Source organism: Pholcus phalangioides, unplaced genomic scaffold, assembly GCF_987345545.1.
Source record: "Pholcus phalangioides strain wild (caught in Gottingen) unplaced genomic scaffold, Ppha-v1.0 ptg000007l_1, whole genome shotgun sequence".
Lineage (NCBI taxonomy): Eukaryota > Metazoa > Arthropoda > Arachnida > Araneae > Pholcidae > Pholcus > Pholcus phalangioides.
In genome coordinates, this window is record NW_028301600.1 from 56,924,269 (window position 1) to 56,951,511 (window position 27,243).

General features: G+C 36.0%; 1 protein-coding gene across 1 annotated transcript in view; it reads left to right on the top strand.

Annotated features, from left to right (window-relative positions):
- Window positions 1-27,243, top strand: part of AdamTS-A (ADAM metallopeptidase with thrombospondin type 1 motif A) — a 228,653-nt gene that overhangs the window by 168,791 nt on the left and 32,619 nt on the right. The window contains exons 7-22 of the mRNA XM_089233594.1: window positions 119-159; window positions 2,134-2,239; window positions 2,399-2,548; window positions 2,693-2,948; window positions 4,317-4,465; window positions 15,915-15,978; window positions 16,161-16,278; window positions 17,333-17,469; window positions 19,046-19,163; window positions 19,284-19,376; window positions 19,564-19,730; window positions 20,134-20,260; window positions 21,333-21,459; window positions 22,964-23,174; window positions 24,508-24,672; window positions 25,747-25,911. Coding sequence (XP_089089720.1) covers window positions 119-159; window positions 2,134-2,239; window positions 2,399-2,548; window positions 2,693-2,948; window positions 4,317-4,465; window positions 15,915-15,978; window positions 16,161-16,278; window positions 17,333-17,469; window positions 19,046-19,163; window positions 19,284-19,376; window positions 19,564-19,730; window positions 20,134-20,260; window positions 21,333-21,459; window positions 22,964-23,174; window positions 24,508-24,672; window positions 25,747-25,911 — 2,194 coding nt within the window. The remainder of the gene's footprint in view (window positions 1-118; window positions 160-2,133; window positions 2,240-2,398; window positions 2,549-2,692; window positions 2,949-4,316; window positions 4,466-15,914; window positions 15,979-16,160; window positions 16,279-17,332; window positions 17,470-19,045; window positions 19,164-19,283; window positions 19,377-19,563; window positions 19,731-20,133; window positions 20,261-21,332; window positions 21,460-22,963; window positions 23,175-24,507; window positions 24,673-25,746; window positions 25,912-27,243) is intronic.

Consider the following 27,243-nt stretch of genomic DNA (forward strand, 5'->3'; position numbering starts at 1 on the left):
CACCGCATAAAAATGGAGTTCAATATCGATAGTCTCGGAGAACGTAAATTTAAGTAAGTGTATTTCATTGTATGTTGTTTATATATAATAGTATTTTCCTCTTTTCCTTTTCTTGAAGAGAAGACTTATGTCGTCAAAGCAAGACGTGTGACACTTTAGGTATGTCTGTTTCGATATTTCTAAATGAAATCTATGATTGCATTTCCATTTTTGTTAATATTAACAGTGTATTGTACCTCGCAAAAGTGAAACTGGTCGTCTACTGGAAACGACTGTAAACGATAAACAAGTCACGTGATGATTCAGAGATGAATTTCCGTATGCGCAAGATTGATACCAATCAGGGCCGCAACTAAGGGGGAGCAGGCGGATCTGGCATCCCGGGCGCTGAACCAGAAGGGGCGCCGAATTCCCCTTCTAACTGCTTCTACGTTACAAAGGACTCCAAAATGCCGGCTTGCCGCGGATGACACTTAGGATGGCAAAGCATCTAGTTGCGGCCCTGGTCCCAATGCACAGAAAGTGAGTGAGCACCGTCTCATGCAAACGACGTCTGGTAACTACAGGAAACCGAGCGACGACCGACCCTCATAGGAATGTTATTTTACGCATATTGCCACTTCTGACAGGTGCAATGAGGTTGTTTAGTTTTTTGTCCATCTTAGCGGCACTCTTTTTTTTTTTTCTATTTTCGATCAGAATATTTCCCGCTTCTCGCGAATATAGAAGCTGAAAACTTTCCTCGGTGCCGTATGTGCAATCTGAAAAGAACGTGTTACCATTTGCGCAATATTCAGCGAAAACTGCGAAATTTGTAATTTTAATAAAATATTATTCATTATGAATTTATAATTAAATCAAAATTGTGATAGTCAATTTCTGATGATATAAAAACATGTATGTAGAGATGTCCTCTCCAGTTGTTAATACAAGATTCCTCGAAAGACTGGTTATATTTTTGGAGCTAGTGATTACAAGGAAGAAAATTCATCTCTGCTCCCACGGGGGCTCGAACCAAACCACCAGGGATTCATCTGTTTCCATAGCTTAGTTGGTAGAGCACTCATCCGGCAAAACGAAAAACCGGAATTCTAGTCTTCGTTGGGCAAAGATGAATTTTTTTTCCTTTGGTTATATTTTTGTAGATAATATTTAAAAGGAAGAAAATTCATCTTTGCCCAACGAAGACTCGAATCCCGGTCTTTCGTTTTGCCGGATGAGTGCTCTACCAACTAAGCTATGGAAACAGATGAATCCCCGGTTGTTTGGTTCGAGTCTCCGTGAGAGCAGAGATGAATTTTCTTCCTTGTAATCATTATCTTTCTTTGTCTTTCGAGGAATCTTGTATATAAAAACATACCTACCACTGTTGGTAACAAAAGAAGTGTTGAGTTCGTATTCACAAAAATTTACCATCATATTTTTTCTATATGAAATGCAGCCATGACTGAGTAACATATTGAGAGTCGCCTTCAGTGGAAGACTTCATTTGCCACTAGTCGGCCGAATTAATGTCGGTTGTAATCGCTCGTATTGTGTGTCGCCCCAACTAGGGGGGAGCAGGTGGGTCTCGTGCCCCGGGCGCTGGATCCGAGGGGGCGCAAATTTCATTCTGAAACCTCTCCTTCAACATTATAAGGGGGCGTCAAAATGCGCGCTTACCCCGGGTGACCAAGCATCTAGTTGCGGCCCTGCCTCCACTAGACGACCAGCCTAATTTTGATGAACTATTCATCGTTGTAAACAATGTAGCCTCGAGTGATGATACGGATCTTTGTAATGGTCAATATCTCACCCAGATATTGCTACTTAATGTGCTCAAATACGGACTTATGCATCCATCAGCTGAAATTTTTTAATACGAATATTTGTAAAGTCAACCATGACTTATATGTTCAATGCTGTCTGAAATTTTAAAGTATCAATCGACTTTTAATTGATGGACATTTAAAGGTTGAAATTACTTCAAATATGATATGGGCATTAACATTATCTTACATAACATCATGAAATCAAATCTTGCTACTCATACCTACGTTGAACTTCTCATGCGGCTTTCAGATTCATGCATTTGAAATATGAAGAAATACAGACCCTATATATAAAATGGCTACGTCACGTGTTCTATTGCAGGTTTGGCACAATCTGGTATGGTTTGTGATCGCTTCAGCAGCTGTGCCGTCATTGAAGATAACGGCCTTAGTGCAGCTTTCACTATCGCCCATGAGCTGGGACACATGTAAGTATGCGTGTTTCGTGCTCAAATTTAAACTCTAATTTGTATATGCGCGTATGGTTCGTTTGTTCTGATGACTGAACCAAAAAAAAATGGCTGTATATAACTAAAACAAGTAAAAGAGAGAGGATCTCATTCAAATTTATGTACTTGTGTTCCTAGTCTCGGCATTCCGCATGATGAAGACGTGAAATGCGGCCGATATCAAGAACATAACGAGCGGCTTCACATCATGGCCAGAATGCTAGACTACAACAGTCATCCATGGAGTTGGTCAGAATGCAGCAGACATTTCGTGACTTCATTCCTTGAGTAAGATTTCAAAACATATTCTGTTTTATTTATTTATTTGTAATTTCCATCAAACATTTATTAAAAAATTTTAACGTAAGTTTAGAAATAAAGCCATACCCCCCGTATTCGCTTACTAATGTGCATAATTTTTTTCAATGTCAGTGCTGGTAATGGAAATTGCTTGTTAAACAAATCACCAACTGACAAACTTTCATCTTTCACGTATTCTTCAACGCCACCGGGAGAACTTTATGACATGGACTATCAGTGCGAGTTAGTTTTCGGACAAGGCTCAAAAATTTGTCCGTACATGCCAGTGTGTAAAAGACTTTGGTGTACAATGGAAGACGTGAACCAAGGCGGTTGTCGGACTCAACATATGCCATGGGCAGATGGCACCAAATGTGCTCCAGACAAAGTAAGTAGGGATATATCTGATTATTCTCTATTCATTAATAATGTATATAAACCTATTACATTAGTGTGTTACCGCAAGATAATATCGCGAGTTAATGCGATCGTTCGCATAGAAATCAAGATAATTTAGCAGGTTCAGATTTAAATGATGATTAGTAACAAAAAAATCAGACAATCGTGTTTCACTATTTATATTTGATAAAGTTAACATCCTGTGTGTTAATATATTTTAATTTTGAATATCGTTCGGGCAAAACGAAAACTCATTCCAATGCTGACTGCAAGCGTGCATTGGGTAATGTCACGTATTGAGGCACGCTTTTCTTTAACCTCAATATTTATATTTTCGCTAGTTAATGAAAAGAGGCTATCAATTAGTATAATGAGCTATAATTATGCTCGTCGCGTCGAATGAATAATCTAATCACGTGGCTTCCATTAGATAAAAAGAAAGCGAAATGCTATGCCGTTCACACACTTTCGCAACGTTGTTTCCTGCAAGTGAAATCAGACGCGTGAGTTTCTACCATTAATGAACTTGGAAAGATCCCTTAATTTATTAATATTTTTGACGAATGGATCCTTAAATGTTTCGTGGCTCTTACACATAACGAGGCATTTAGTTATCTGTTCTTTCATCTCGGTGAATTCGCTTTCTGCTGCTACCGGGTTAATAATATGAGAAAACTAAAAAGGTTTCAACCTTGACCCTTTACTGTCCAATTCCTTAATGATGCATTGGGAATGTCTTATTTACTGATGAAAAATTCAATTTCATGCAACCTCTTGACCTACTGCTTGATGACGGACAGGCAAAATCCTCATTCCCCGCATTGTCTACTAACTTTGTTTTATTTGTTTGTTTGCTAATGATGTTGGTAATTAGCTTTTGACTTTGAGCCTGCAGCACATTCGATGAAAAATCGTAAGCAGTCGTATTCCGATTATTCTGTGCATTTTCTGCATTTTTTTCCCTTCAACCCTAAAAACAGCGCCTGAAATACCACTAACGCTGCTTAACAGTACTTTTGTAAATAATGCTTACATTATAACTAACGAAGTGATTAACAGATAGGTGCTGTCAAGTTTTCTTTTGCCTTACTTGTCTCAATAAATCTTGCTAATGTTTTTTCATACAATTTTTTCTTTCATGGAAATTGTGAAATTATCTTTCATCGCGTTTATTTCTTATTATAATAAATAGCTTTTAATTTACGCCTCTGGGTCTGTGGCGTGGAAATAAAAGTAGATAGTCGTAAAATCATTCAAATTTTGTATATCTCTACATTTCAAGTTACCATCTTATTGGAATGCTCAAGATGGTATCTGAATATATTATGATCAGAATATTTTTCTTCTACTGCATTAGTCATGTAGGCACGGAGAATGTGTTTTGGATCCAATCAGCATTGGTCCTCCTCAAGACGGTCAGTGGGGTGAATGGCAAGACTACGGAGCATGTTCCAGATCATGTGGAGGAGGTGTCAGAACGTCGACGCGTGAATGTAATAATCCCAGGTAACGTGGAGTTTTGCGAATTTTTTTAATTTCTGGTTAGCGTAATAAGTAAGTAGTGAAATAAAATTTTAATTTAAATTTTTAGCTAAACTTTACTATTTTTAACTAAAATTTCGCTATTTTTCTTCTCTTTCTCTTCAAATTTTTATTTTTCACATTGCAGGAACACTTCGCCGTAGATGCATCAAGACTGTTAATTGATTATCTACTGTACTTCGCTGTCAATGTAGCACTCCGTGGAGTGACTAAATTGACACAAAACGCGTTTATGTAATTACAATCACTCTTTTTGCGCACTACGGTTTTTTTATACGCAAGGGCTGATTTAATTAAGTTACCCTACTCCCATGATTCAAAGTGACCCCTCCCCCTCCTCCATGCGAAACCCAGTTCCGACCGCAGCTTTCGCTATACAAAATCAGAGACGCAACGCAAGTTGTCCGTCATCAGCGTGTTCTCCTGAGTTTGACGTTCGACGGATGGGCAATCTCAGCAAACCACTCAAGGATAACGCGTAGGGTGCGCACATATGAATAATTGCTACTGACTTTCTTTTATTAAATTTTCTTTTATTTTTTAATTAATACTGCTTTTTTTCTTTTTTTTCCTTTCCTTTCTTCCCTGCCAACGCACAAACCGGTTACGATCGCAGTGCCACAGCTTTCGCTACACAAAATCCAAGAGGCGCAACGCTCTCTTGATATACCGTTTGTAAGGGCCACAACTAGAAACGCAAATGTATTCTTTTGCCCAGGACCGGTATTCATTTTGGCGCCCCCTCCATAATTTTTAACGAAAAAAAAACTCGACTCTTTTAATGATCCAGCGCCCGAGGAGATCCAGCCACAGAGAGCAACAGGCCTACAACGATACAATTATTCTATCACTACACTTCACTCATAGTTAGAAAAACTGATGGCAGATGGCGGCACTACACATAAAAAACCTTACAATGAAACAAACTTCCGTCAGGTTTACAACACGTACACGCACGTTCTGAAATCTGCCAATTCGTTACAAGTTCCGCAGAGGAATGTGAACGAGTTGCATGATGTGTGGTTTAGTAAGTAGTAGAAGTAGGACTCTTCCCCCCCCCCCTTAGTTGCGGCCGTGCTGCGATGAATCGTCGCAAATTAAACCTATCATCACCTCTCATCCCATTCACATACGAGAGCTCACCGAATCGCTCAAGGGCAACGCATATAGTGAATGTTTAGACGTACCGGTAACTATCCTTTCTATAAAGGTAATTGGGAGGGGAGGCATAAGATTTTGGTGATTTTTTTTCTTTCTTTCATGTACTTGTCACACATTTTGGCGTTGTCGGCTTTTCTGTTTACCGATTTTCATACTGCCACAATTTCATTTCCTTATTGATGAACACTGCTTTGGTTGTTATCTTATAGTCAACTATCGCTTCAAAGCTCATGTCTAGCATCCACGAGCACCTCATCAAACTTTTAAGATTTTAAACTAAAAATTTGATGCAAACGGGTTTTTTTTTTTTGACAATGTGTACAGACAAAATCACAAAAGGTTTTATGATGATCAAAATAGGATAACTAATTGTGAATTATGATGAAATTAAATAAAACATATAATTACTGGTTCATTACATTTTTTTTTTCAAAATTAAAATACGTATTGCAAAGGTAAGGTTCATTTAGTTAGCCCAAAATTCCCAGATTCCCGCATCGTGGAGATGGCTCATGATCCCTCTTTACTAGGTGTGGATCCTGACAGCCACCACTAGGGAGAGCAAGCGGGTCTAGTCAGGGTCGCAACTGTGGGGGGGGGGGGCGGATCTGGTGCCCCGGATCAGAAGGGGTGCCAAATTCACCCTTTAACTGCTTCCTCTACATGGCATTAGGAGCCAAAATGCCGGTTCACCCCGGAAGACAAAGTATCTAGTTGCGGCCCTGGGTCTGGTACCTCAGGCGCTAGACCATAGGGTGTACCGAACTTACTCTTCAACCGCACTTTCAGCATCACGCCGCGGCATCAAAATGCGTGGTCTTGGCTGCAGGCGCGGACACAATGGTTATTTTGAAATAGGCGATCGTTAATCCCAAGAGCCGGATAAAATGGGCAAGTCCTGTAAAATACTAGACGTTCCTACTCGATCACACAATCAATCGGCCCCTCCCAACACATCGCTCTGCATCCGCGTCTGCTTGCCTGACCAAATATCTGCTTGTTTGATCCAGAAGAGTGCGATCGTTTTTTTATTCCTCAAGAACCAAAAATTATAAAAAAATAATTGTTTTATCCCGTCAAATCCAGAATGTTTGGTCACCGTAGGAAATTTATCCCCACCAAAATTCCTTCTAATTTGCACGGACCTGTTATTTCTGTGCGTTTTATAGCAATGTGCTACATCATGTAGACCAAAAGTGTATTGGTAATTTTGCGTGCGTGGTCGGACACGTGCACAGCTTAGAAGAAATATTGCAAACCCTCCCCCGAAAATGGCCGCAACTAGGGGGGAGCAGGTGGGTCTCGTGCCCCGGGCGCTGGACCAGAGAGGGCGCAAATTTTATTCTCAACCCTCTCCTTCAACATTACAAGGGGGCGCCAAAATGCGCACTTGCCCCGGGTGATGAAGCATCTAGTTGCGGCCCTGCCCCCGACACATCGTCATGAACCAATGCCGCTCTCTACTAAATTATGATATTACCCGTTTCCCCACTAAGACTTTCCAGTATATTTATGAACAGTAAAAGTGAAAAATACTTCCTCAGAACTAGAGCCGGTCAGCTCCTCTTCCTCTGTGAAAGCAGGGCTGTTTAGGCAATGCATGGGGACCTTCTGGGAGAAGGGGGCCGGTGATAATGCCGGGGGCGGTAGGTGAGGGTTTAGAAATCAAAATTTTTTATACAAATACAACGCCACAACAGGCAAATTGCCCAACGAGGTGGCTGACTTAAGAACATCATGGATCCCCGAGCCATTTTTTGGAGGCCCTACCTACTACTGCTACACCACACATGCACCCCGCCCCCTCCCCGCGGAAACCCCAACGAATCGGTACATGCGGGAATGTGCGTGTACGTGTAGTGAAACCTGACGTGAAGTTTTTTTATGTTTCTCTGTAATGCTTGTTATGTGTAGTGCTGCCATCTGCCGCCAGTTTTTCTAACTATGAGTGAAGTGTTATGATTGAATGATTTATCGTTGTAGGACTGTTGCTCTCTGTAGCGAGACTTTTTAACGGGGAGATCGGCTCGCATTTGCGCCTTGAAGTTGGGAACTAACTTTCCAATATTAAAAATTCACATGACATCACGCTTTAACCCATACGTTGGCGGCGGAGATGTTAAGAAAACTTGAGAGAACAGACGGTGTGGAACCGTGGCACCCAAGGGCGTAGCCAGGGGGGGGGGACTTGGGGGTCTGGTCCCCCCCCCCCCCCGAAATGTGAGAAAATGACCGAAAAAAGGGAAAAAGATGGCCAAATCCATTGTTCTGTCACTTTGGTCCCCCCCCCGAAATGAAAGTGGTCCCCCCCCCGAACGAAATTTCTGGCTACGCCCCTGGTGGCACCCCACAAGAATGGGGCTGACGGCCGGGATAGTTACAATCATTTTTTTCCGTGCTACAAATACACTATAGTCTGGCTTGATACGCCCTGCTGTGGGAGCCACGCGTGGAACCGTAATACCAGAAATAAGAACGTATTGTTACCATGGGCGGAGATACAGGGTGGGGGGCAATTTCATTGGTTGAGCCGACTGATGTAATGTATATCCATATATACATTATCATGCCCCAGCTTTCATCATCGTGCCTCCCAAGTCTATCTCCGACTGTCTGTCACAAGGGGCAATAAGACATTTTGATGCCCCATCCAGTAATTTTTCCGTAACGGTCAAATAAAGGCAAGGAAACTTAGAATCAAGAACGATAAAATTATCCTGGAGCGAAAGTTTCTTTAAAAGCAGGACGTGTAGTCATTCACACACACACACATTTTGCTGAATAAACATTGGTGTGCTGTTTTATATTTAAAAAAAACAGATTTATCCCAGGGTCCCTTAGGCTAAATCCCTGTCAGGCTCCTGCAAGAGTCGTCTTTACGCGCGGCACAAGAGGCTTTGCACCCGGGTGGCAGGTAAGCGCGAGCCGCCTATGGATAATGCGATTTGGTACTATGATTTAAGTACAGTCAAAGCCTCCCAGATAGACTCGGTAAAATCCACTGAGCTATGAGGAAAGTTTCTCTATGTAGGCATAGGATCGGAACTAGGAGTCAGGGATGAACTGTGCCGGGCAGCAAAAACGGGAGAACGAAAACAGCGTTGTAAAATTATCGAACTTTACAATTGCCTGGGGGCGGCAAAACCATATTTGTTCCCCCACAAAAATACTAGTTACGGCCTGGAGCAGGCACTTTCAGCTACGTACGGGCCCAGAACATTGATTTGTCCGGAGAGGGGGCCCTTGTGTTGTCAAGACGGCCGTTTGGAATCCTCTGTTTAAATTTAGCGGATATCAATAAATTTGAATTGTATGCACCGAAAACAAGATTGCATAAAGCACAGGCCAGTCGTTTCAACTTCTTACGGGGGGGGGGGGGGGGCAAAGAACATAATCGCCCCCACCAGGGCCGTTGCGAGGGGAGTGTGATTTGAGGGTCTGGTCCCCCCCCCCCCCGAAATGCATGGGCGGGGATAGACTTGGAAGTGTGGGGGGCACGATGATGATATCAATTCATATATACATTATAGATCAGTCGACTCCACCGTTGACGCTGGGGGGCAATGCCTCCGTATCTCCGCCCATGCCGAAATGTGAGAAAATGACCGAAAAAAGGGAAAAAGATGGCCTAATCTATTGTTCTGTCACTTTGGTCCCACCCCCCCCCCGAACGAAATTTTTGGCAACGGGACTGCCCCCCCCCCCCCCCACCACAAACTACAGGCCTGATGGCGCGACGTTACCCTAAAGATGCTATTTGAGAAACTTGAACGTACCGCGCGCGGCGTCCCGGAGACCCGTAGAGGAACGAACTGTTAAAGTATTTTATCATGTTGAAGGTAGTGCTGCCATCTATTGAATAGCAAAAGACATGGACTCTGAAAAAATAGAAAATGTTTTTCTATAGGAGTTTAGTTTGACCGTTTTATGAGACAAAATTTGTTCTAAATTGTGGATCTGTGAATTTTCTTTCTTAATTACTCTATGTACTCATACATTCTAATCACATCAACAATTATTTTGCAAAAAATAATGAAATAGAGTAATTCAAGTTTTTTTTTGTAGATATTCAGCAATATTTTGTATTAACTTTTTGACTGATTGCCTGTAAGCTCTGTGCGTTGCGATGGTATGAGGTCCTGACAGGGCCGTCTTAAGAGTATCATGGGCCCCGGTTCCAAGTGATTTTTCTGAGGCTCTGCCAAGGAAATTCTCGAAACATTCAACCGCTTCTCATTTTTCTGAGGTCCCCCTCTTTTGAGTGCCGGGTTGGGCCCATGCATTAAGATGGCACTGGGCATGGCCCCCACATGGGCAGGGCCAACAGGGCTCGGGGACAATTATCATTTTTTTATTTTTTCATGCTATAAATTCACTATAGAAGGGCCCGTGAAAAATCTAGTTCGGGGGCCCGCCAAAGATCCCAGCCTAGGGGCCCTGCACCAAGATGTGGGAGCCATAGCACTGGGTTGATGGTATTGAAAATTGTAATTTTTCTTTAATAATTTGTGACCCATATTTATTGCTTGTCATTATTTTTTGAGTATTTGTTAACTTCTATAATATTGTGAGAAATATGATCATTTTCTTCACTGTTGATATTTTGACTGTGTGAAATCAGGTTTTAACACCTAGAGTCTTCAGTTTTGCTTCATCAGTAAATATAGGGTTATTAAACAGTTTATTTATGAGGACATATTCTCATATTTGTCATTTTGAGCATCCTCATATGTTTTCCCTTTTGTCCTCATTTTCAGGGTTTGGGAATTTTTTCTTTCTTAACATATTTTATTACACTTTCTTTTTTTCCCACATATATTTACATGCCCTGACCAATTGGTCTTGAAATTCTCTGATAACTAGAACCAAGTTGTCTCCAAGCAAGACAGATACTATTCTAGCCACACTTTTACTAGAATGAAGCTGTTTCAATATTATTATTCAATATTGAAACAGCTCTGGAAAAAAACTACAACATCAATCTTGAGAATATCATTTTTAGCTCAGCAACAGCTAGTAATAATTAATATTAAAAGCATCTTTGTTTTAGTTTTAAAAAAATTGTTATAGTTCTTTGTTGGTATAGTGGCGCCATCTGTTGCAAACTTAGGTGAATGTGATATTTTCAAGAGTACCTGTGCATGCATCCTCATTTTCAAGTTTAAGTATCCAAAGTAAAGGTAACCGGAAGTAAATGGACTGACGGTTTTGAAAGTGGGATGGCAAAAAATATGGTGACAATTTCCAAGTCATTCTTGCAAAGTGTAAATGTGCAAAGTCAGAAATTTTTTCAGTTCGCTTTCTTTTGGGTAGTATAAATTTTCACTGACAGATGGCACAGCAGTTGCTGTACATGAGGCATGCATGGAGGACAGTGAGTCCACACAGTGGAAATGCATTTGCGAGTTTGTGTGTGTGTGTACAAGTGTGTAACGATGACAGTATTAACAAAAGATGAAAATGGTGTCTTCTTTGGAATAAAGAATAGGCCTATTTATTATTTTTGAACATGTCTGATTGGGTGAGAGTATAACAGCCATGGCCCCCACAAGGGGTGGGCTGACAAGGCTCCAGCCCTGGGGCCTGGGATGATTTTCATAATTTTTTTTGTTTTTTCACACTATAAATTCATCATAAAGGGGCCCATAAAAGATCCCAGCCTAGTGGCCCTGCTTCAGGATGTGGGGGCCATGACAACAGCAACAAAAAGGTGATTCTAGAGCAAATTTAAGGTCAACAATAGTCCACATCTGAATGCAATAAAACAGTAGTTCGAGAAATTCAAACTGACCAGTAGTGTTGCTGATGATTTTATGGGTAACGTTGGAAGGCCGCAGTCTGCCATGACATTAGCAAATACTTACACCATTCAGAGTATTATCAAAACATGTCTGAAGGAATCGGTCTGCAAAACCGCAGCTACGTGCTCATTGAGCAAGATGTCAATGCACAGAATACTACGAAATTGCTTCAGAATGTTTCCATACAAACTCCAAACACAGCAGCCTCTTTTGGTGGTTTTGAGAGAAAAGCAACTGGTTTTTGGTAATGAAATGCTGCAATTGATTGACAATGGCAATATTGATGTAAATTGCATATAGTTTTTAACGAAGCACATTTTTATTTGGACAGTTTCGTAAATAAACAGAATTGGCAGATCTGGGGAACAGAAAATTCTTGTGTGCATTCCACAATCTCTGAATGCATAAAAAATTACTGTATGGGTAGCTTTGTGCAACAGAGGCATTATTGACAGTGCCGTCTTAACGCATGGGCCTACCTAGGCATGGCCTGGGAGTCTCAAGGGAAGAGGGCCTCAGAAAAATGAGAAGTAGTTGAATTTTTTGAGAATTTGTGAGGAAAATTCACTTGGCCTGGGGTCCCACGATGCTCTTAAGATGGCCCTGATCATTGAGCCCATTTTTTATAGGAGACAGTGAATTTGTGTTGTAACATTAAAATCTTGCATGAATTTGTGGCCATCCATATAATGTGTTGGACGATTTACCCAAAACAACATAGTTCATGCAAGATGGTGCAAGGCTTAATTAGACTGGTGATATTTTCATTTTCCAGAAGAAATATTTTAATGGTCGTGTTATGTATTGGACTATTCCAACAAAACAGGCAAAGGTATGGATTGGCCGCCATATTTGCCAGATCTCAATCCATGTGATTTCTTCCTGTGGGGCCACTTGAAGGATTCATTGTACTGATGAAACCCTACTATGACTGCAGACATAGTGCAGATCGTCGTAATGAATGTGAAGCCATTCCAATGAAAGACTTTCGAGAATATTGCTGCTAATTTTGTACTTTAAGACGTGGTTGCAGAGGATGGTGGACATTTCAAGAACATTGCGATTGATGCACATGATTGTGATAGTCTGGATGTCAAGTGCTATCTGTTGGTGAAAATTTGTACTGCCCAAATGAATGCAAACTGAAAAAATTTATGACTTTGTGCATTTAGGCTAAGATTCCATAAGTGGGGTTGTGCCAAATTTAGTGATTGTTTTTTGTCCCCAACTGATTTCTTGGCTTTTTCAATAATGTTTTTCAAGTCAACGTGCTATCCTTATCTATTTTGTGCTATTTTCATTTCTTATTGTCACCAGCGTTGTTGCTATCATGAGCGTCTTAGGTTTCTTATTGAGTTTATCAGTATCAAAATTTAGTGAGCACAGGCCAAATCCCTGTTCGTCATCCCTGCATTTTTTGCTTGTGAGTTTTCAACTTTTTTGTGAATGATCATTTTCAAGTTAGACAAGAAAACTAACCAGTTTTTGACAGAAGTCTGTGATACCTGCGAAAGAAGTGATAGTTTCTTGCTTGAAATGTGCTGCTAGCATGATTCTAAACAGCGATTGCGAAAAGAAATTTGGTCGGAATTGATTTGCCTTAATAGGAACACAAAAATTGTAATGTAATGGGTAAATAAATCCTGTGGCCAATTCTTTCTTTGAAAATTCCAGAATTTCTCCTCACAATGTTCTAGCTTCCCAAAAAAGAATTGCCAAATTTATTTTTTGTCTGCAAACTTGATTTTCACAATGTTGAAGATGTTTTGTGAGCAAAATATTTCCATGTCGCCAAGGACCGAAACCTTGGCAAAATTGAAAATCGGCAAATTTGACACCCCCCCCCCCCCCCATGGAATCTTAGCCCACATTTATATTCTGGAAGAATGACTTCAAAAAATCTGTCACTATATTTTCTTTCTATGGCAACCCTGTATATACCATCTATACAAAAGTTACTGGGTCCAATTTTGGGTGTCTTGTTTATTGAACCATCTATTAACCACTGATATCACTGAATACTCTGAAGTTTCATCTGAGAAATATCCCTATGCCTAAATATTTGCCTTTTCTTGTTTGCATTCAGTTTCTACTATTTCAAATTGTTTCAACTTTTACTGAAATAATCTCTGAAAAACAAAATTTACTGTTGATGAAACCTTAATTGCCATCATTTTTACTGCAATAATTGAGTGAATATGTTTGTCATACATTTTTTTTCAAACTGGTTAATTAGCTTGTAGATGTTTGCAGGACTGCAACTAGGGGGGGAGCAGGCGAGTCTGGTGCCCCAGGCACCGAATTCACCTTTTAACAGCTTCTTCTACATTACAAGGGGTATCGAAATGCCGGCTTGCAGCGGGTAACAAAATATCTAGTTGCGGCCCTGGATGTTTGATTAAGAAGTTTTTAAGTTAATAAATAACAATCATCATCAGAATTGCTGTCACTGAAGATCAATGAATTTGTATCTGCCCCTGAATCACTTTGGAAATATGCTTCTATTTTTTTCTTTCAGAGAGCTTTTGAGCCATTTCATGTGAAATAAATAAATATAGATTATTTCCAAAAAAAAGTTTATAAAACAAGCCAGAGTCTTTAAAATTTTTTTTACAAAATTTTAGAGTATTTCTGGTAATAATTTTAATTTTTTCTAGTTCTTCATTTAATTCTCTGCGATATGGTGTTTCATAATTTGTTTCAGATGGTATATAATTTTTTTTAATCATTGTTTGTAGCAAAACCTCAAAATCTTGCTGTCCCAGCTTGAAAAAAAATTGTTAAACAATAATAATAAGCCTTTAAAAAAACAATTTAGGTTTACACCAAGACTTAAAATTACATTTTATACAGGATGTCCTGGAAGTGCTAATGCTGCCTTTATCTCATGAACCGACCATCATAGAGGTATAATTCCAATTTAAAAAATGCTCAGAAGACATTCAAAACTTACCCTGAACCAGTTTTGAGAGTGAAAATGCAGTGTGTCACAAAATAAAATATCTAAATCTCTCTCTTTATACGGTCCCCCTTGTCCTCTAACTTCAAATTAGAAAATTCTTGTCCTGCCTTCCCTGAGACCAACAGAAAAAATTTCATGTTTCCAAGTGCAATATTCGCTGAGATATTTGAATTCAAAAATTGGAGAAAATTATGAAAGAACTTGATTTTTTTGATAAAATACTTTCTTAACACTTTCGGGTCTGCGCTATTTCGAGTGTCGGTCGCTGTGGACTGAGGGCTTTTGACACTTTTCATGATTTTTTAAAAATACTTAGAATATATATATCTTAACAGTTTTTTTAACTAGAAATTTCAACCTCTTTTCTTTCATAATGTAGCAATTATTTAAAGGTACTAATAATTAACATTTGATGAGAAATAATTAAAAAAAAAGATGTTTTAGAGTTTTAATAAGTTCCGTACAAGTAAACATTTTTCAACATAAAATTGCAAACAATTCTGAATAAAAACTTACCTAAATGTTCTACAAATATCTAAAAATAGTTTTTATTAAAAAAAAATATCATCTTGTAAAATTTGCTTTGGTATGGTACACTTCAAAACACACATTTACGCATAGAGCAACACCAGAATGTTCATAATAAGTTCGAGTTTCTTTCCTCAATCTTTTTCCAGTTTCTGCCTTTAATTTGCTCTGTTGCTCCTTTTCATAATCTAAAGTGAATAATAATTTTGTAAAATATACGTCCTAAAACATTTGAAAAAATAAGTAATATACACAAAATTTTGTTCAAAAGCAAAAAATTAAATATATTTACCGCTGCTATTGTCGTCATCTGAGAACTGCGATTTTGAATCCCTTATACAAGCGAGCTGGTATTCTGGATCTGAATCTGGTAACTCTGACAAAGAATCGTGTGCTAATATATTTCTCAGTGCAGCCAAATCATCAACATCTGATAAGTCTAAAAATCGTTTATGAGGCATCTCAAAACACAACAAACATGGCTACACCTTACCTAGGAAGACAAAATATGTTTCAACTATACTTACTTCTACATCGTTTCATAAAACTACATTCGTTGGCTGCTGCCATCTATATTTTTTTAGAACTAGAAGATTTATAGATAATGTTTAAAAACACTGGGAACATATATACTCAGCCGTTTTATAGCTACGAGAGTTAAAAGTTAAGCCCGAGTCTGACTCTGGCTTAGTTCCCTTGAACACAAACGGCATCCCGAGTCAGGCTCTGGTTTAGACCCAAAAGTGTTAATGCATATTGCAGCCTTTTTAGCATATTTTTTTACATTTGTTTTTTTATTCACATATTTCAAGTCATAACTTTTTTCTCATTCGAATGAAATCTTTAACTCTTTTATAAATATAATTTGATTATGACATTTTTTGGAGTGTGCATGAAATAAATGAATGTTTGCATTGGAATTTTTTTATATAAGAGCATTAAACAGATCCATGTATTTCAGGCCTCTTAATGGTGGACGTTACTGTGTTGGTGATCGTACTCGATATCAGTCATGTAACACACAGGTAACTTATAATAACTGTGATAAAAGTTTCACAGAATTTTTTTTTTTTGAGATAATACTGAATTGCCTTAGCCTATACCATTAATAAATAACATAATTATTGAAATTTATTTTTCTCTCGTCTATCATGCATTTTGTTCTAATTCTTTCTTTCATATTCCACAATTTAAAATTTCAATTTAGGACTGTCCTCCAGGTAGTAAAGGATTCAGGGAAGAGCAGTGTTCTTATTTTGATGGTAAATCCTTTGGATTTGCTAATGTTGATGAAGGAGTGTTGTGGGTACCCTATTTTGAAGGAAGTAAGTATGACTATTTAACTATATCTACATTCATAGGCCTTGAAGCTGTTGAAAATATTGGTGGGGAAGACTGAAACCTGATATTTTTTTCCATATATAATGTGAAGAGGGTCACAAGGGTTTTACCCTTTTTACGATAGTATTTACTATTAAATACATAGTTTTTACCACATGTCCTGGTATAAATCCAACCCTGATTTTATTTGCAACTAGCAATAATACCTGACACTTCTAGAGATTTTGTCATGTACTTGGAGCGATGAAGAAGTGGTAAATCATTATAAAGGGATAAACCTATTTGAAACACATTATTGGGAACCACGGTAACCAAAGTAAACATTTCAAACGACATTTTCAAAAGCGATGAACCATTGCTTTCTGACAGTTTTTTCACTATTTTTGACATTTGTCTAACTCTGACATACTTTTAAAGTAGCTGTTAAAATTTGAGAGATTGGTCCAAAATTGCATACACTTGTATTAGGACATCTCTCACTGAGAAAATCACTTTTTTATATTCACAATAAAGAAAACAAAGGGTATCACAATTAAAAAAAATTATTATAAATGTATAAAAGTATATCATTTTTCTATCATAACTGTTTCTTCCTACAAAACTATTTTCCCCTTCCGAGACATTGCATCAATTTTACATAAATTTAAAATTAGCTAGCAAATTATTTGCATTATTTCCATGATGGCCACTGACATATGTCCCCTAGAGCTAAGATTATAGTGTTTTCTTTCAGTAAAAAACAAATTCCCTTTCTAGGGAAAAAAAGATGAAAGAGCCTCCTTGAGAAAATCCTGTGTAGGCTAGTGCTTATGACTAACCTCATGTACACATTTTTAGCTCTCGCGTTTCTTGGGGTATATGTGTGTGAAATTTTTTTTTTGTTTAATATTGGAGGTTCAGATACATGTTTCTAGCTTCATATGGGGAAAAAAATTATTAGCAATATATTTTTTTTTCCGTATAAATTCAAATATTTTTACACTGACATCTTCCAATTTCTTTTATCAATAATTAGATGTTTGAATTTTTTTTATAAAGTTGCTGCAAGAGAAGTATGCAAACTGTATTGTAGAGCTGCAGGTACATCAGCATATTATCTACTGAAAGAAAAAGTGATTGACGGAACTGCATGTGGTCCAGACACTTTTGATGTTTGTGTGAATGGAAAATGCTTGGTGAGGGAATATACTATATTTTATATATTAAATTTTTAAATGATTCAGGTGAATGCATGAGTGTCTGACATCTATTTATAAAATCTTATTGAAATTCGATGATTTACTATTATTGTATTTTTGTGAAATAGCACATAACACAATATCAGGCAACAAAACTTAAAACACTGATAGGCCAGTGTCTGGAGAAAAGGCAATAATTGTCTCCTGAGCCTTTTTTCTTGGATTTGGCCAAAAAAAATATGTTTAAGTGATCCCGGCTATCGCCTTTCTATGAACTTTCTCTCACCTCTAGTTATTTCAGCTTCTTGCATCCCTGTCAATACACATGTATTGACTTCAAGGAAAGTTCAATTTTCTGATTAAAATCAAATTTTTCTGCTTTTAACCACCAAACAATAATAAAATAACCTTAGTAAAGGGTTACAAGGATTATGAAATCTAAAAACACTATAAATTCAAGAACTTTTATATAGAAATCCTTGTCTTAAGTGTTAAATAAATTAAAAATCCCTCATGTTCGTCAGTTCAATAGTACACATGCCTTTTTTTTAAAAGGCCTGGATTTGAATCCCAATATAACATGTAGAAGCACAGATATTCAGAAACTGCTTCCAGTTGGGCAGTTTTCAGCTAAATGGCAGATTAGCCCTATGTGCATAAATTGGCCATGGTATAATAAAATGATCAAACAATCATATTTATTTCCATGGCTTCACTGTAAATTTCCTATTCTGAAATAAGTTATACTGTATAATAAATAATGTATCCTGTAAATGCTAATGCAACTTTTATCTCATCCTACATCCATCATAGACGTATAGCTTTAATTTAAAAATACTGAAAATTCATTTAAAAATTACCCATCACCAGTTTTGAGAGTGAAATATAGTGTGTAACAAAATAAAAAAATCTAAATTTTTATATGGCCCCCCCTGTACTCTAACTTCCAATTAAAAAGTTGTTGCTCAGTCTCTCCTGAAGCCAACATAAAAATTCCAAGTTTCTAAGTGCGGTATTCCCTGAGATATTCGAATTTAAAAATCTGAGAAAAGTTGGAAAAGAACAGCATAAATGAGGTAAAGGAGCATTGTCTGTTAGTTTATTCTGTTCTTTCATAACTTTTCTCCAACTTGTGAATTCAAATATCTTAGCGAATATTGCACTTGGCCTCAGGAGATACAGGGCAGCAACTTCCTAATTGGAAGGTGGAGGACAGAAAGGGGAGGCTGTATAAAAATTTAATTTCTTATTTTCTGGCACACTGTATTTTCACTCTTAAAATTGTGACAGAAATTTTGTTAGTTTTTGAATATCTTTTGAGCAGTTTATAAATTTCAATCATACCTCTATGACAGATGGTTGATGAGATAAAGGTCGCATTAGCACTTACAGGAGCTTCCTATTCAATTGGAACTCTTAGGTACATTTTATGTTTAGCAACTCATCAAATATTAATATTATGTTCACTTTGTATATATGTTCAGCTTCAGTTTTCATCTATCATTTTATAAAAGTTTGCTTTACCCACGCTGTGAAATTCTCTCAAAATAACACTCAGATAATTATTTTGTAGCGTGCTGGATGTGATCATAAGCTAGGTTCAACTGCAACTCCTGATTCTTGTGGCATATGTGGAGGTGATGGTTCAACTTGCAAGGTTATACATGGAGATTATGAAAAAGTCAAGTATGGTTAGTCACAACTTTTGTTTTTTTTTTATAAAATAGAAAAAAATTGATCTAAAACTTGGAAAATTACTAAACAAGACATTTTTTTTTTGTTTTCTGTAATAAAAAGAAATTTTTTTTCAGGGTATAATCATGTGGTCAGGGTTCCAGCTGGTGCTAGTAATATTGAGATTCTTCAATATGGTCATGGTAATATGAAGGATGATAACTACTTAGGTATGTTTTCAACAAAAAAGAGATCCAGTTTTCTAGGAAACAGCTAAGAAATAATGTTTAAAAAAACACTATGTGGTGCTTGGATTTTTAAACTATGCATTAAACTTCCATTTTTTTAATCACTCAAAAAATGAAAATGATTATAAATTTTCTCATCTTTAAAATAGCATATTTGCTGTATTTTTAGCTTTGATGGATTCTAATAATACCTATATCTTGAATGGAGATTTTATGATCTCAATGTTTCCTAAAACTTTACATTATGCTGGGACAGTTTTAGAATACAGTGGTTCAGATAGTGTTATTGAGAAGATTAATGCTTCCAAACAACTTCACAGGAATCTGTATGTGCAAGTAAGTTGTTATAAATATTGTGAAATATTTATATATTTAGAACATAATCATATGAGCTGATAATAGAGATGAGAATGAAATGAATTCGTTTTTGTTAGGGGTACTGTTTATTGCAATTGTCAAGAAATATTTCCTAGAATACTGTAATGGATTACAATTACATTTTCAGTGGTTTTTACCATGGGCGCCTGAAGGTTCAAGAAGACAATCTTAGGGATGCACGATGGGGAAATTATCTACGATATGATTGAACGATTCCACACATAATTGCTATTTAAAGGGCAGCGTCTGAAGCCCACTATGGGGGTATGGCCTAATAATAAGGTCAAGAACCCACTGCTCTGATTTGTTTACATATAAATGTTATAACTTTTTTTAATTTTTTCTTTTATATACACCATAGGTATTGACTGTTGGAAAGCTACATCCTCCATCTATATCATTTAGATACACTATTTCTCTGAGGGACCAGGTTTTGTATAGATGGCGTGTGGAACATAATTGGTCCTCGTGTAATAACCTTTGTCAAGGTAAGGACATTTTTCATACATTGAATTCGTATTTTACACATACTTTGCTTATGAACTTCAAATAAGAGACAAAATAGCATCTATAAAAAAACATTAAATTGTAGGAAATATATATATATAAGCCGGATATATATAGATAGCCGGAATATAAGTTTAGAAACTTTCTTGTCATATACATTTCAAGCCACACATTTGTTTTCTTCAAAATTAGATCAGATTTATATTTAAGAAATTTTATTTCTGAGATCTCTAGTTTTTTCCCTTGAGGGTTTGCTATATTGTTGTTTTTTTTTCTGGTGTGGGGAGTTTAATATCCAAATTGTTTTTATTTAATGAATATTTCATCTTTTTAGTTTTCAGCAGAGTAAATAATCAAACAAGTCAAGCAGAATAACTGAGTAAAATACGTAGTTTACTTCCGATTATTAAAACAAATCTTCATTAAATTTTTTATTTTAAGAACTATGAAAAGAAATGTTTACTGCCTTGGAATATCTTCATTATCTTTTTTTGCACAATAGCCATATAGATTCTCAAGCACATTTTTATAACTTTCTGTGCAATATAATAAATGCCATGGTAGAAACTCTAGTACCAATACTATATGACTATCCATATGGTCCTGATAATATCTCAGTTGTGATTATTTATGGCCATTAGTAGTTCAAGTCAGGATAGCCAGATGTTTGTTACATGCATCTGATTATGTGCTATAATCTGTTTTCAAAAACTTCAGTGCAGGTGTAAATGTATTTTTCAAATTTTAAAGAACTGCAGCTCTCTGTGGCAATTTGGTTTATGCTATTATCATTTTTTGGCGGAAACATATTGCATACATACATTTTTGATAAGAAATAAAGCAACAATATGGCTGTGGGTTTGCTTCTCACAATTTGAAATAGTCAACAGAGTAGAAAATAGTTAAAGTATTGATTGAGAAATGCTCTAAAAATTGCTTCTCAATTTTTTAATAGAATAAGTGTTAAAACTGAATAGTTATATTAACATGGTGTGTTTGAGAATAGAATATTTTTTATTCTAATAGTAATGTATCTTTTGGGTTTACTTGTAGGGGAAAAATTCCAGAAAGCTTCATGTATAAGTGTAGTTAATGACAGAGTAGTAAGTGACGAACACTGTTATGAGCAAGAACGCCCTGCACATTCTGCAAAGGCCTGTAATACAAACTGCACTCTTCGGTATGTAAATGTATAAGTGTTGAATGTCTTTTTTAAATAAACATAGTGTATTTTTATATGAGATGTGTGGATGAAAGTAAATAATGCATGAGATATCCCATGGAAATATTTTACCCATTTAGTGCTGTATCGCTAATACCAAGCTGCAAACTGTCTGTTAATTCTTTGTATGGTATAACACAAATTAAATTTATGTTTCATTTTTTATCATTATTATCCAATGGAGGGCTAATGAGAATTTATATCGATTTAATTTTTATACTTTTTGATAAGGTTTATTAAAGTATTTCAAGTCCTAAAAATGCAATCATGCATCTCTGTTTAAAGTGAATAAGTTTTCTTTCTATGAATGTGTTATTGTGACCAGGTCATTTGATAAAATATTTTTTTCTGATAATGATTTTGCATCATTGAAAAGTTCTGAACTATTTTATTAGGTACACCACACATATATTTGTATATGCAGCATGTCTGCTGTGTGTCTTTTTATCATATTAAAGTAAGCATTTTGTAGCGACATAGGTAAATTATTGTAATTATATCGTAACTGACGAGTTTTGAACATTTGTACAGGATGCTCAATATGTCTGATTCAAAGATAAAATTCAGACACTTGATTTTTTTTTTCAATAATGAAAGTAATGTTGCTCAAACTTTTGTAAATGTTCATGAAGATGATATTTCTAAGAATCATGTTTGAGAGATTCATTAAGTTTCAAATCTAGGAATTTAAGCTCACTATTTTAATTTAGGCTGAAATCGAAGAAATCCCAATGTGGAGCACTCAAAATTTATCAGTGAAATATGAAGTTTCAAATTTATTTATACTTAAAATATTTCAAAGATGATACTCCACAAACACTTAAGGAAACTAGTTTGAAAAAACTGCATGGATCAATATTCAGTGTGTGTGAGGTGGTTCTGAAACACCAGAAAAGATCAATTCTTAAGGTTCTATTTCTCTTTCCTCACCCAAAAAACATTCCACGAGATACCGAAACAGTCACACTAGTTAGGGTTAATTATCAGTTATTTCTTATTGTTTAGAAAGATATACTCCTTTGCCATTTTGGTGCCTTTACCCACTCTTCAGAAAAAAGGGTTGGGATTCTGCAGGTCATTATGCCATTCTGATTAATGAAAGGATTGAGTATTTCTTAGACTTCAATAAAAGCATGGAATTTGAGTTGAGCAGTGATATGCTCCGTACAGAAAGCTCCCCATTGTAGTTCCTGGTTTTTGTTTTACTAGCAGTATGGTTTAGTGAATATTTAAATTATATAAAAAAATTGGAAAGAAAAACTGATGAATTGAAAAAATTTTTCTTCATGTAGAGAGGGCAAAGACTATAGGGTTACACCAAGGATATGCGTTTACAGCTGAAAAAAATGGGCTAATCTCTATGTTCAGTGTTTTTGTTGAAAATATTTCAGCTGTGAGGGTATTATTTTCATATTTTCTTATATTTATTTCAATCTTGATTATATTCATGAATTTTTTTCAGGTGGCACCAAACTCCATATAAGTCATGTTCTTCTGTATGTGGAGAAGGTTTCATTTTGAATGATGTGAAATGTTACCAACACATGGACTCTGGTGAGGCTTTGGAAGTACCCGATTACTTTTGTGCTCATTTGGAATCCCGTCCTAAGAAACGAGAACTCTGTATTGGTTTGTGCAACAACACGGCCTGGAAATTTGGTGAATGGTCTCAGGTACTTTGATAACTGCATCTTCTTCAATATAAATTATGCACTGCACATTATTATGACTGCACATGCAACTCGCGAGTATTCCTCTGAAGAGACTCCAGTGAACAATGGTACATCCTGGAAAGTTTTGTGTTGATGAATTCTTACAGTATATGTGAATGCCTGAAGTTGTGTGTGTTTTATGCTCAGGAAGTACTCTCATCTGTCTTCTGAATTGGAAGTGAGAAATCTTCAAATTTATGGGGTTTTTTAATGAGTGCACTTTTCTGTTGTGGGTTTGATTTGTTTGCTGTGGTAGAACTTTTTTTTAAGGGTTTGTGTTTCAAAATTCGAAAACCACAGAAGGGCAACTTCAAAAGAGCTTGAACCTGGACTTTCACATTGCAGTCATGACCATACTCAAACGACCATACAGCAGTTATTGATTTATACCAATATGTGTGTGGTTATTTTATACATCACTCGATTATTAATTACTGTATTTCTCATTGACGCTTATTTTTTGAAAATACCATTTCCAAATTCTGCAGTGGTTATGCCATACATGTGACATATTTAAAAAAGTAATGTGAAAATATTTATTCAGGCTATCATTTTTATTTTATTACATTATCAGACCAGAGCTTAACACTTGGTTCATTCTCCTGGAACAAAACACCAAAATTTCACTTAGATAGATATCCTAAATATCCTTAAAGTATTGAATAATTAAATCTAATAAACATATTTCTGTTCTTCACAAGTGAAGTCAGTGATATGAGATCAGTAATAATATAGGTGTGCTATACAAGATGAATGACTAATTCCTCGAACTGCAAATTACTGGCAAACCATTGATCCTAGAGGCATACTTCCAATTAGCAAATGGGTCCAAATGACGTGTGGACCTCAAATACATCATTCATATTGCACGGGGTTATATAGTTAAAATATATAAAAATATAACTTCCTATATGAACACCATTTGCTCAAAAACCCAATTAAAAAGTTGTTACCCGGTCTCTTCTGAGGCCAACAAATGAAATTCCAGGTTTCTAAGTGCAATATTCGCTGAGATATTTCAATTCAAAAAATATAAAAAAATTAGGGGCAGCATAAATGAGAAAAAAACAGTTTCTGTTAGATTATTTGATTAATTGGAAGTATTGGTGAACCATTGATCCTAGATCAATGGTTTGCTAGTAATTTGCGGTTCGAGGAGTTAACTATGCACTCTGTATTATACAGTGTTTAAAACCTTGCAGATGGTTTTAATGATTGAGTAATGCAATTAATTTTAATTTTGAAAAGAATTAAACATCCTGTATGATTAATTTTTTTCATTAAAAATGTTTAGTGCTCAGCTACCTGCGGTGGAGGAAAACAATTTAGAAGTGCAGTTTGTTATGGAGATGATGTTACTAAGCTACCTGATTCTGCTTGTAACGTCAAAGAAAAAGTAGTCGCCCGAGAATGCTCAAAAGATGATTGTCCTAAGTGGGAACTGGGAGACTGGCTAGAGGTAAAGATACTAATAAATGATTTTTATATTAAATTCTTTCAACTTTACATTTCAAGTACATCAGTTTTTCTAACACTATATTTTTTATCAATAGAAAATATTTTTTTTATATTAATAGAAATATCTATGACTGTGGTGACTGACTATACTTTCTATGGATAGAAAATATAGTCACATGATTAAGTTTAAAATACAGCAAAATCATTTCACCCATCCTTAAAGAATTTAAAGCTGATTAAACTTGATTAAGAAGTCCTGGTGGTTTAATAGTTAGTATTTAGCTCCAGTGGCTTTTATTAATGGTAAAATGTATGTATTAGCTTTTTCTTGCAGCATTCTGTTCCAAAACATTGTATTTGGGTATATATTGGATTTTTTTGCTCACTAAATATCAATCGATATAAATAACAAGACAAAAAGAATGGTTCTGTCAACAACTACCGCAAACACCAGGCTTATACAACTCTTTTCTTATTAGGGGTGTCAATGAATAACATATCTAGTGGCCAGTTGGCATAACACCATTTGTGTCACAAGGCCAACATGTGAATGTTGAATGAATGATATTGTCTTTCATCAATGAACTACATGATATCAGTGCAAAATAGCTGAACTTTGGGGTTGTTCCAGAGTGCTCCTCCCTCATCTGGAGAGCCTAATAACAAGGGATATTTTCACCTGATGGCCAAAAATTGAACTATTTTTTTTATTGCATAAATCTCTTTTCCGTGGTCTTATTAAGATATCCTGAAAATTTGGCTGTGTGTTCGAATGAGTAGTTTTTGAGAAAACTATTCAAAGAGTACGGGGGAACTTTAATTATAATTGCCCCCTGTACAATAAGTTGCCCCCTCCAACACATCACCCTTGCCTGGCGTAACTATTTGTTGAAAGTTGAAATGAAAATTTTTATCTGAATATATTTTTTTTTAATGTGATTAATATCTAGTTGAATCATATGTTCTCTTATTCAAAAGATAATTTTAATGTGTTATTTTCAGAAATATACCTCCATGTATTTCATTTATTACTTGAAATATATGTAATTTATAGCCATCATGTTCATATTTTTAGTGCTCTGTGACTTGTGGGAAAGGAAAACGTTCTCGTTCATATCATTGCAAAAAAGGAAGTCAGATTGTTGATAACAAATTTTGTAACAAAGCCACAGCTCCTGTGAGGATAGAACAGTGCTCTCTTCATCCATGTTACAGTTGGAATGCTGGTCCCTGGAATAGGGTACGTTGATAAATTTGCCAATTAGTTCTTTATTTTGGAAAGCTTAATTTTTAATAAGTTAACAATTGTTCAATTATTGGGAAAATTTTTCAGAATGCTAGAGTAGACAGTGATTGAATTTTTTTTAAATAAAAAAGATTATTTCTATTGGTGTTAGTGACATCTCTGCATAATTAGATGAATAAAATTTTTAAAATTATATTTTTCACTGATAATTTTGCAATACTGTAAAGTATAGCTATCATATTCATATTCTTAATACTCTGTGACTTGGGAGAAAAGGAAAATGTTCTTGTTCACATGATTGCAAAAACAATAATAAATATAAGAATGAATTGCTTAAAAGAAAATATAAAAAGGAATAACAAAACTATACATGCCACCATGATATCATTGAAAGCTTCAATTTTTCATTCATTGAAAATAAATCATAAGTTTTACCAAACTTTCTCAAAAATTAAAGCCATGATTTTGTTTTGGGATTTGAATGCAGTGAATTGCTTTTCATATTTTTTTTGGTACAGTCAAGTTTGGTCATAACATGCCCCCACATCTTTGAGCAGGGTCCCTAACCTGGAATCTTCAGTGGCATCCCAAACTAGACACTTTTCTCGGGCCCTTCTATAGTGAATTTATAGCATGAAAAAAACAAAAAATGATAGGGTTCCAGCCCTGGGCCCAGGACAATTACTATTAGCCCCACCCTTGTGGGGGGGAGGGGGGCATGCATACCTCGTTGGTGATTCGAAAAGTGTATGTTGTAAACGAGGTCTCTCTTGAAATTAGCTTGAGTAGCAATAGTATATATATGTATAAAATTCATTATTGAGATTGTCGTAGAAAAAACAAGCTTATGCAACACGTAATTGGAACGTAATATTGCATGCATATTGTTTTTGATTGATATATGAAAATTTTTTAAAACCTATTAGAAAACATGATATACATTACAATGTGCATACATTTTTGGAAATGTTAATGATTTTTGAAGTGTATGGGACAGAGAGTGGTTTTTATTTTAAAAGACAGCATTGCACACAATTTATTCAGAAAGAAAGCTGATATTCATAAATTTTACACGTCCAATCAATACTTTTGAATTAGCATAACTTTTCAACAAGGAGTGGTTTGACGATTTGTTATCACTGCTATCTACCAGGTGATCAAAAAGTAATAAAAAAGTAAAAATGCAATAATTCGAGAGGCATAGATAATGCAGTTTGCACAGAAAGACAAATTTTATTCAATATGGAAAAATAATTTAATAACAAAAATGTTCATTGTCAGAATAGTTACATTTATTGTCAACATATGACAGTAAAGCTCAGCAAA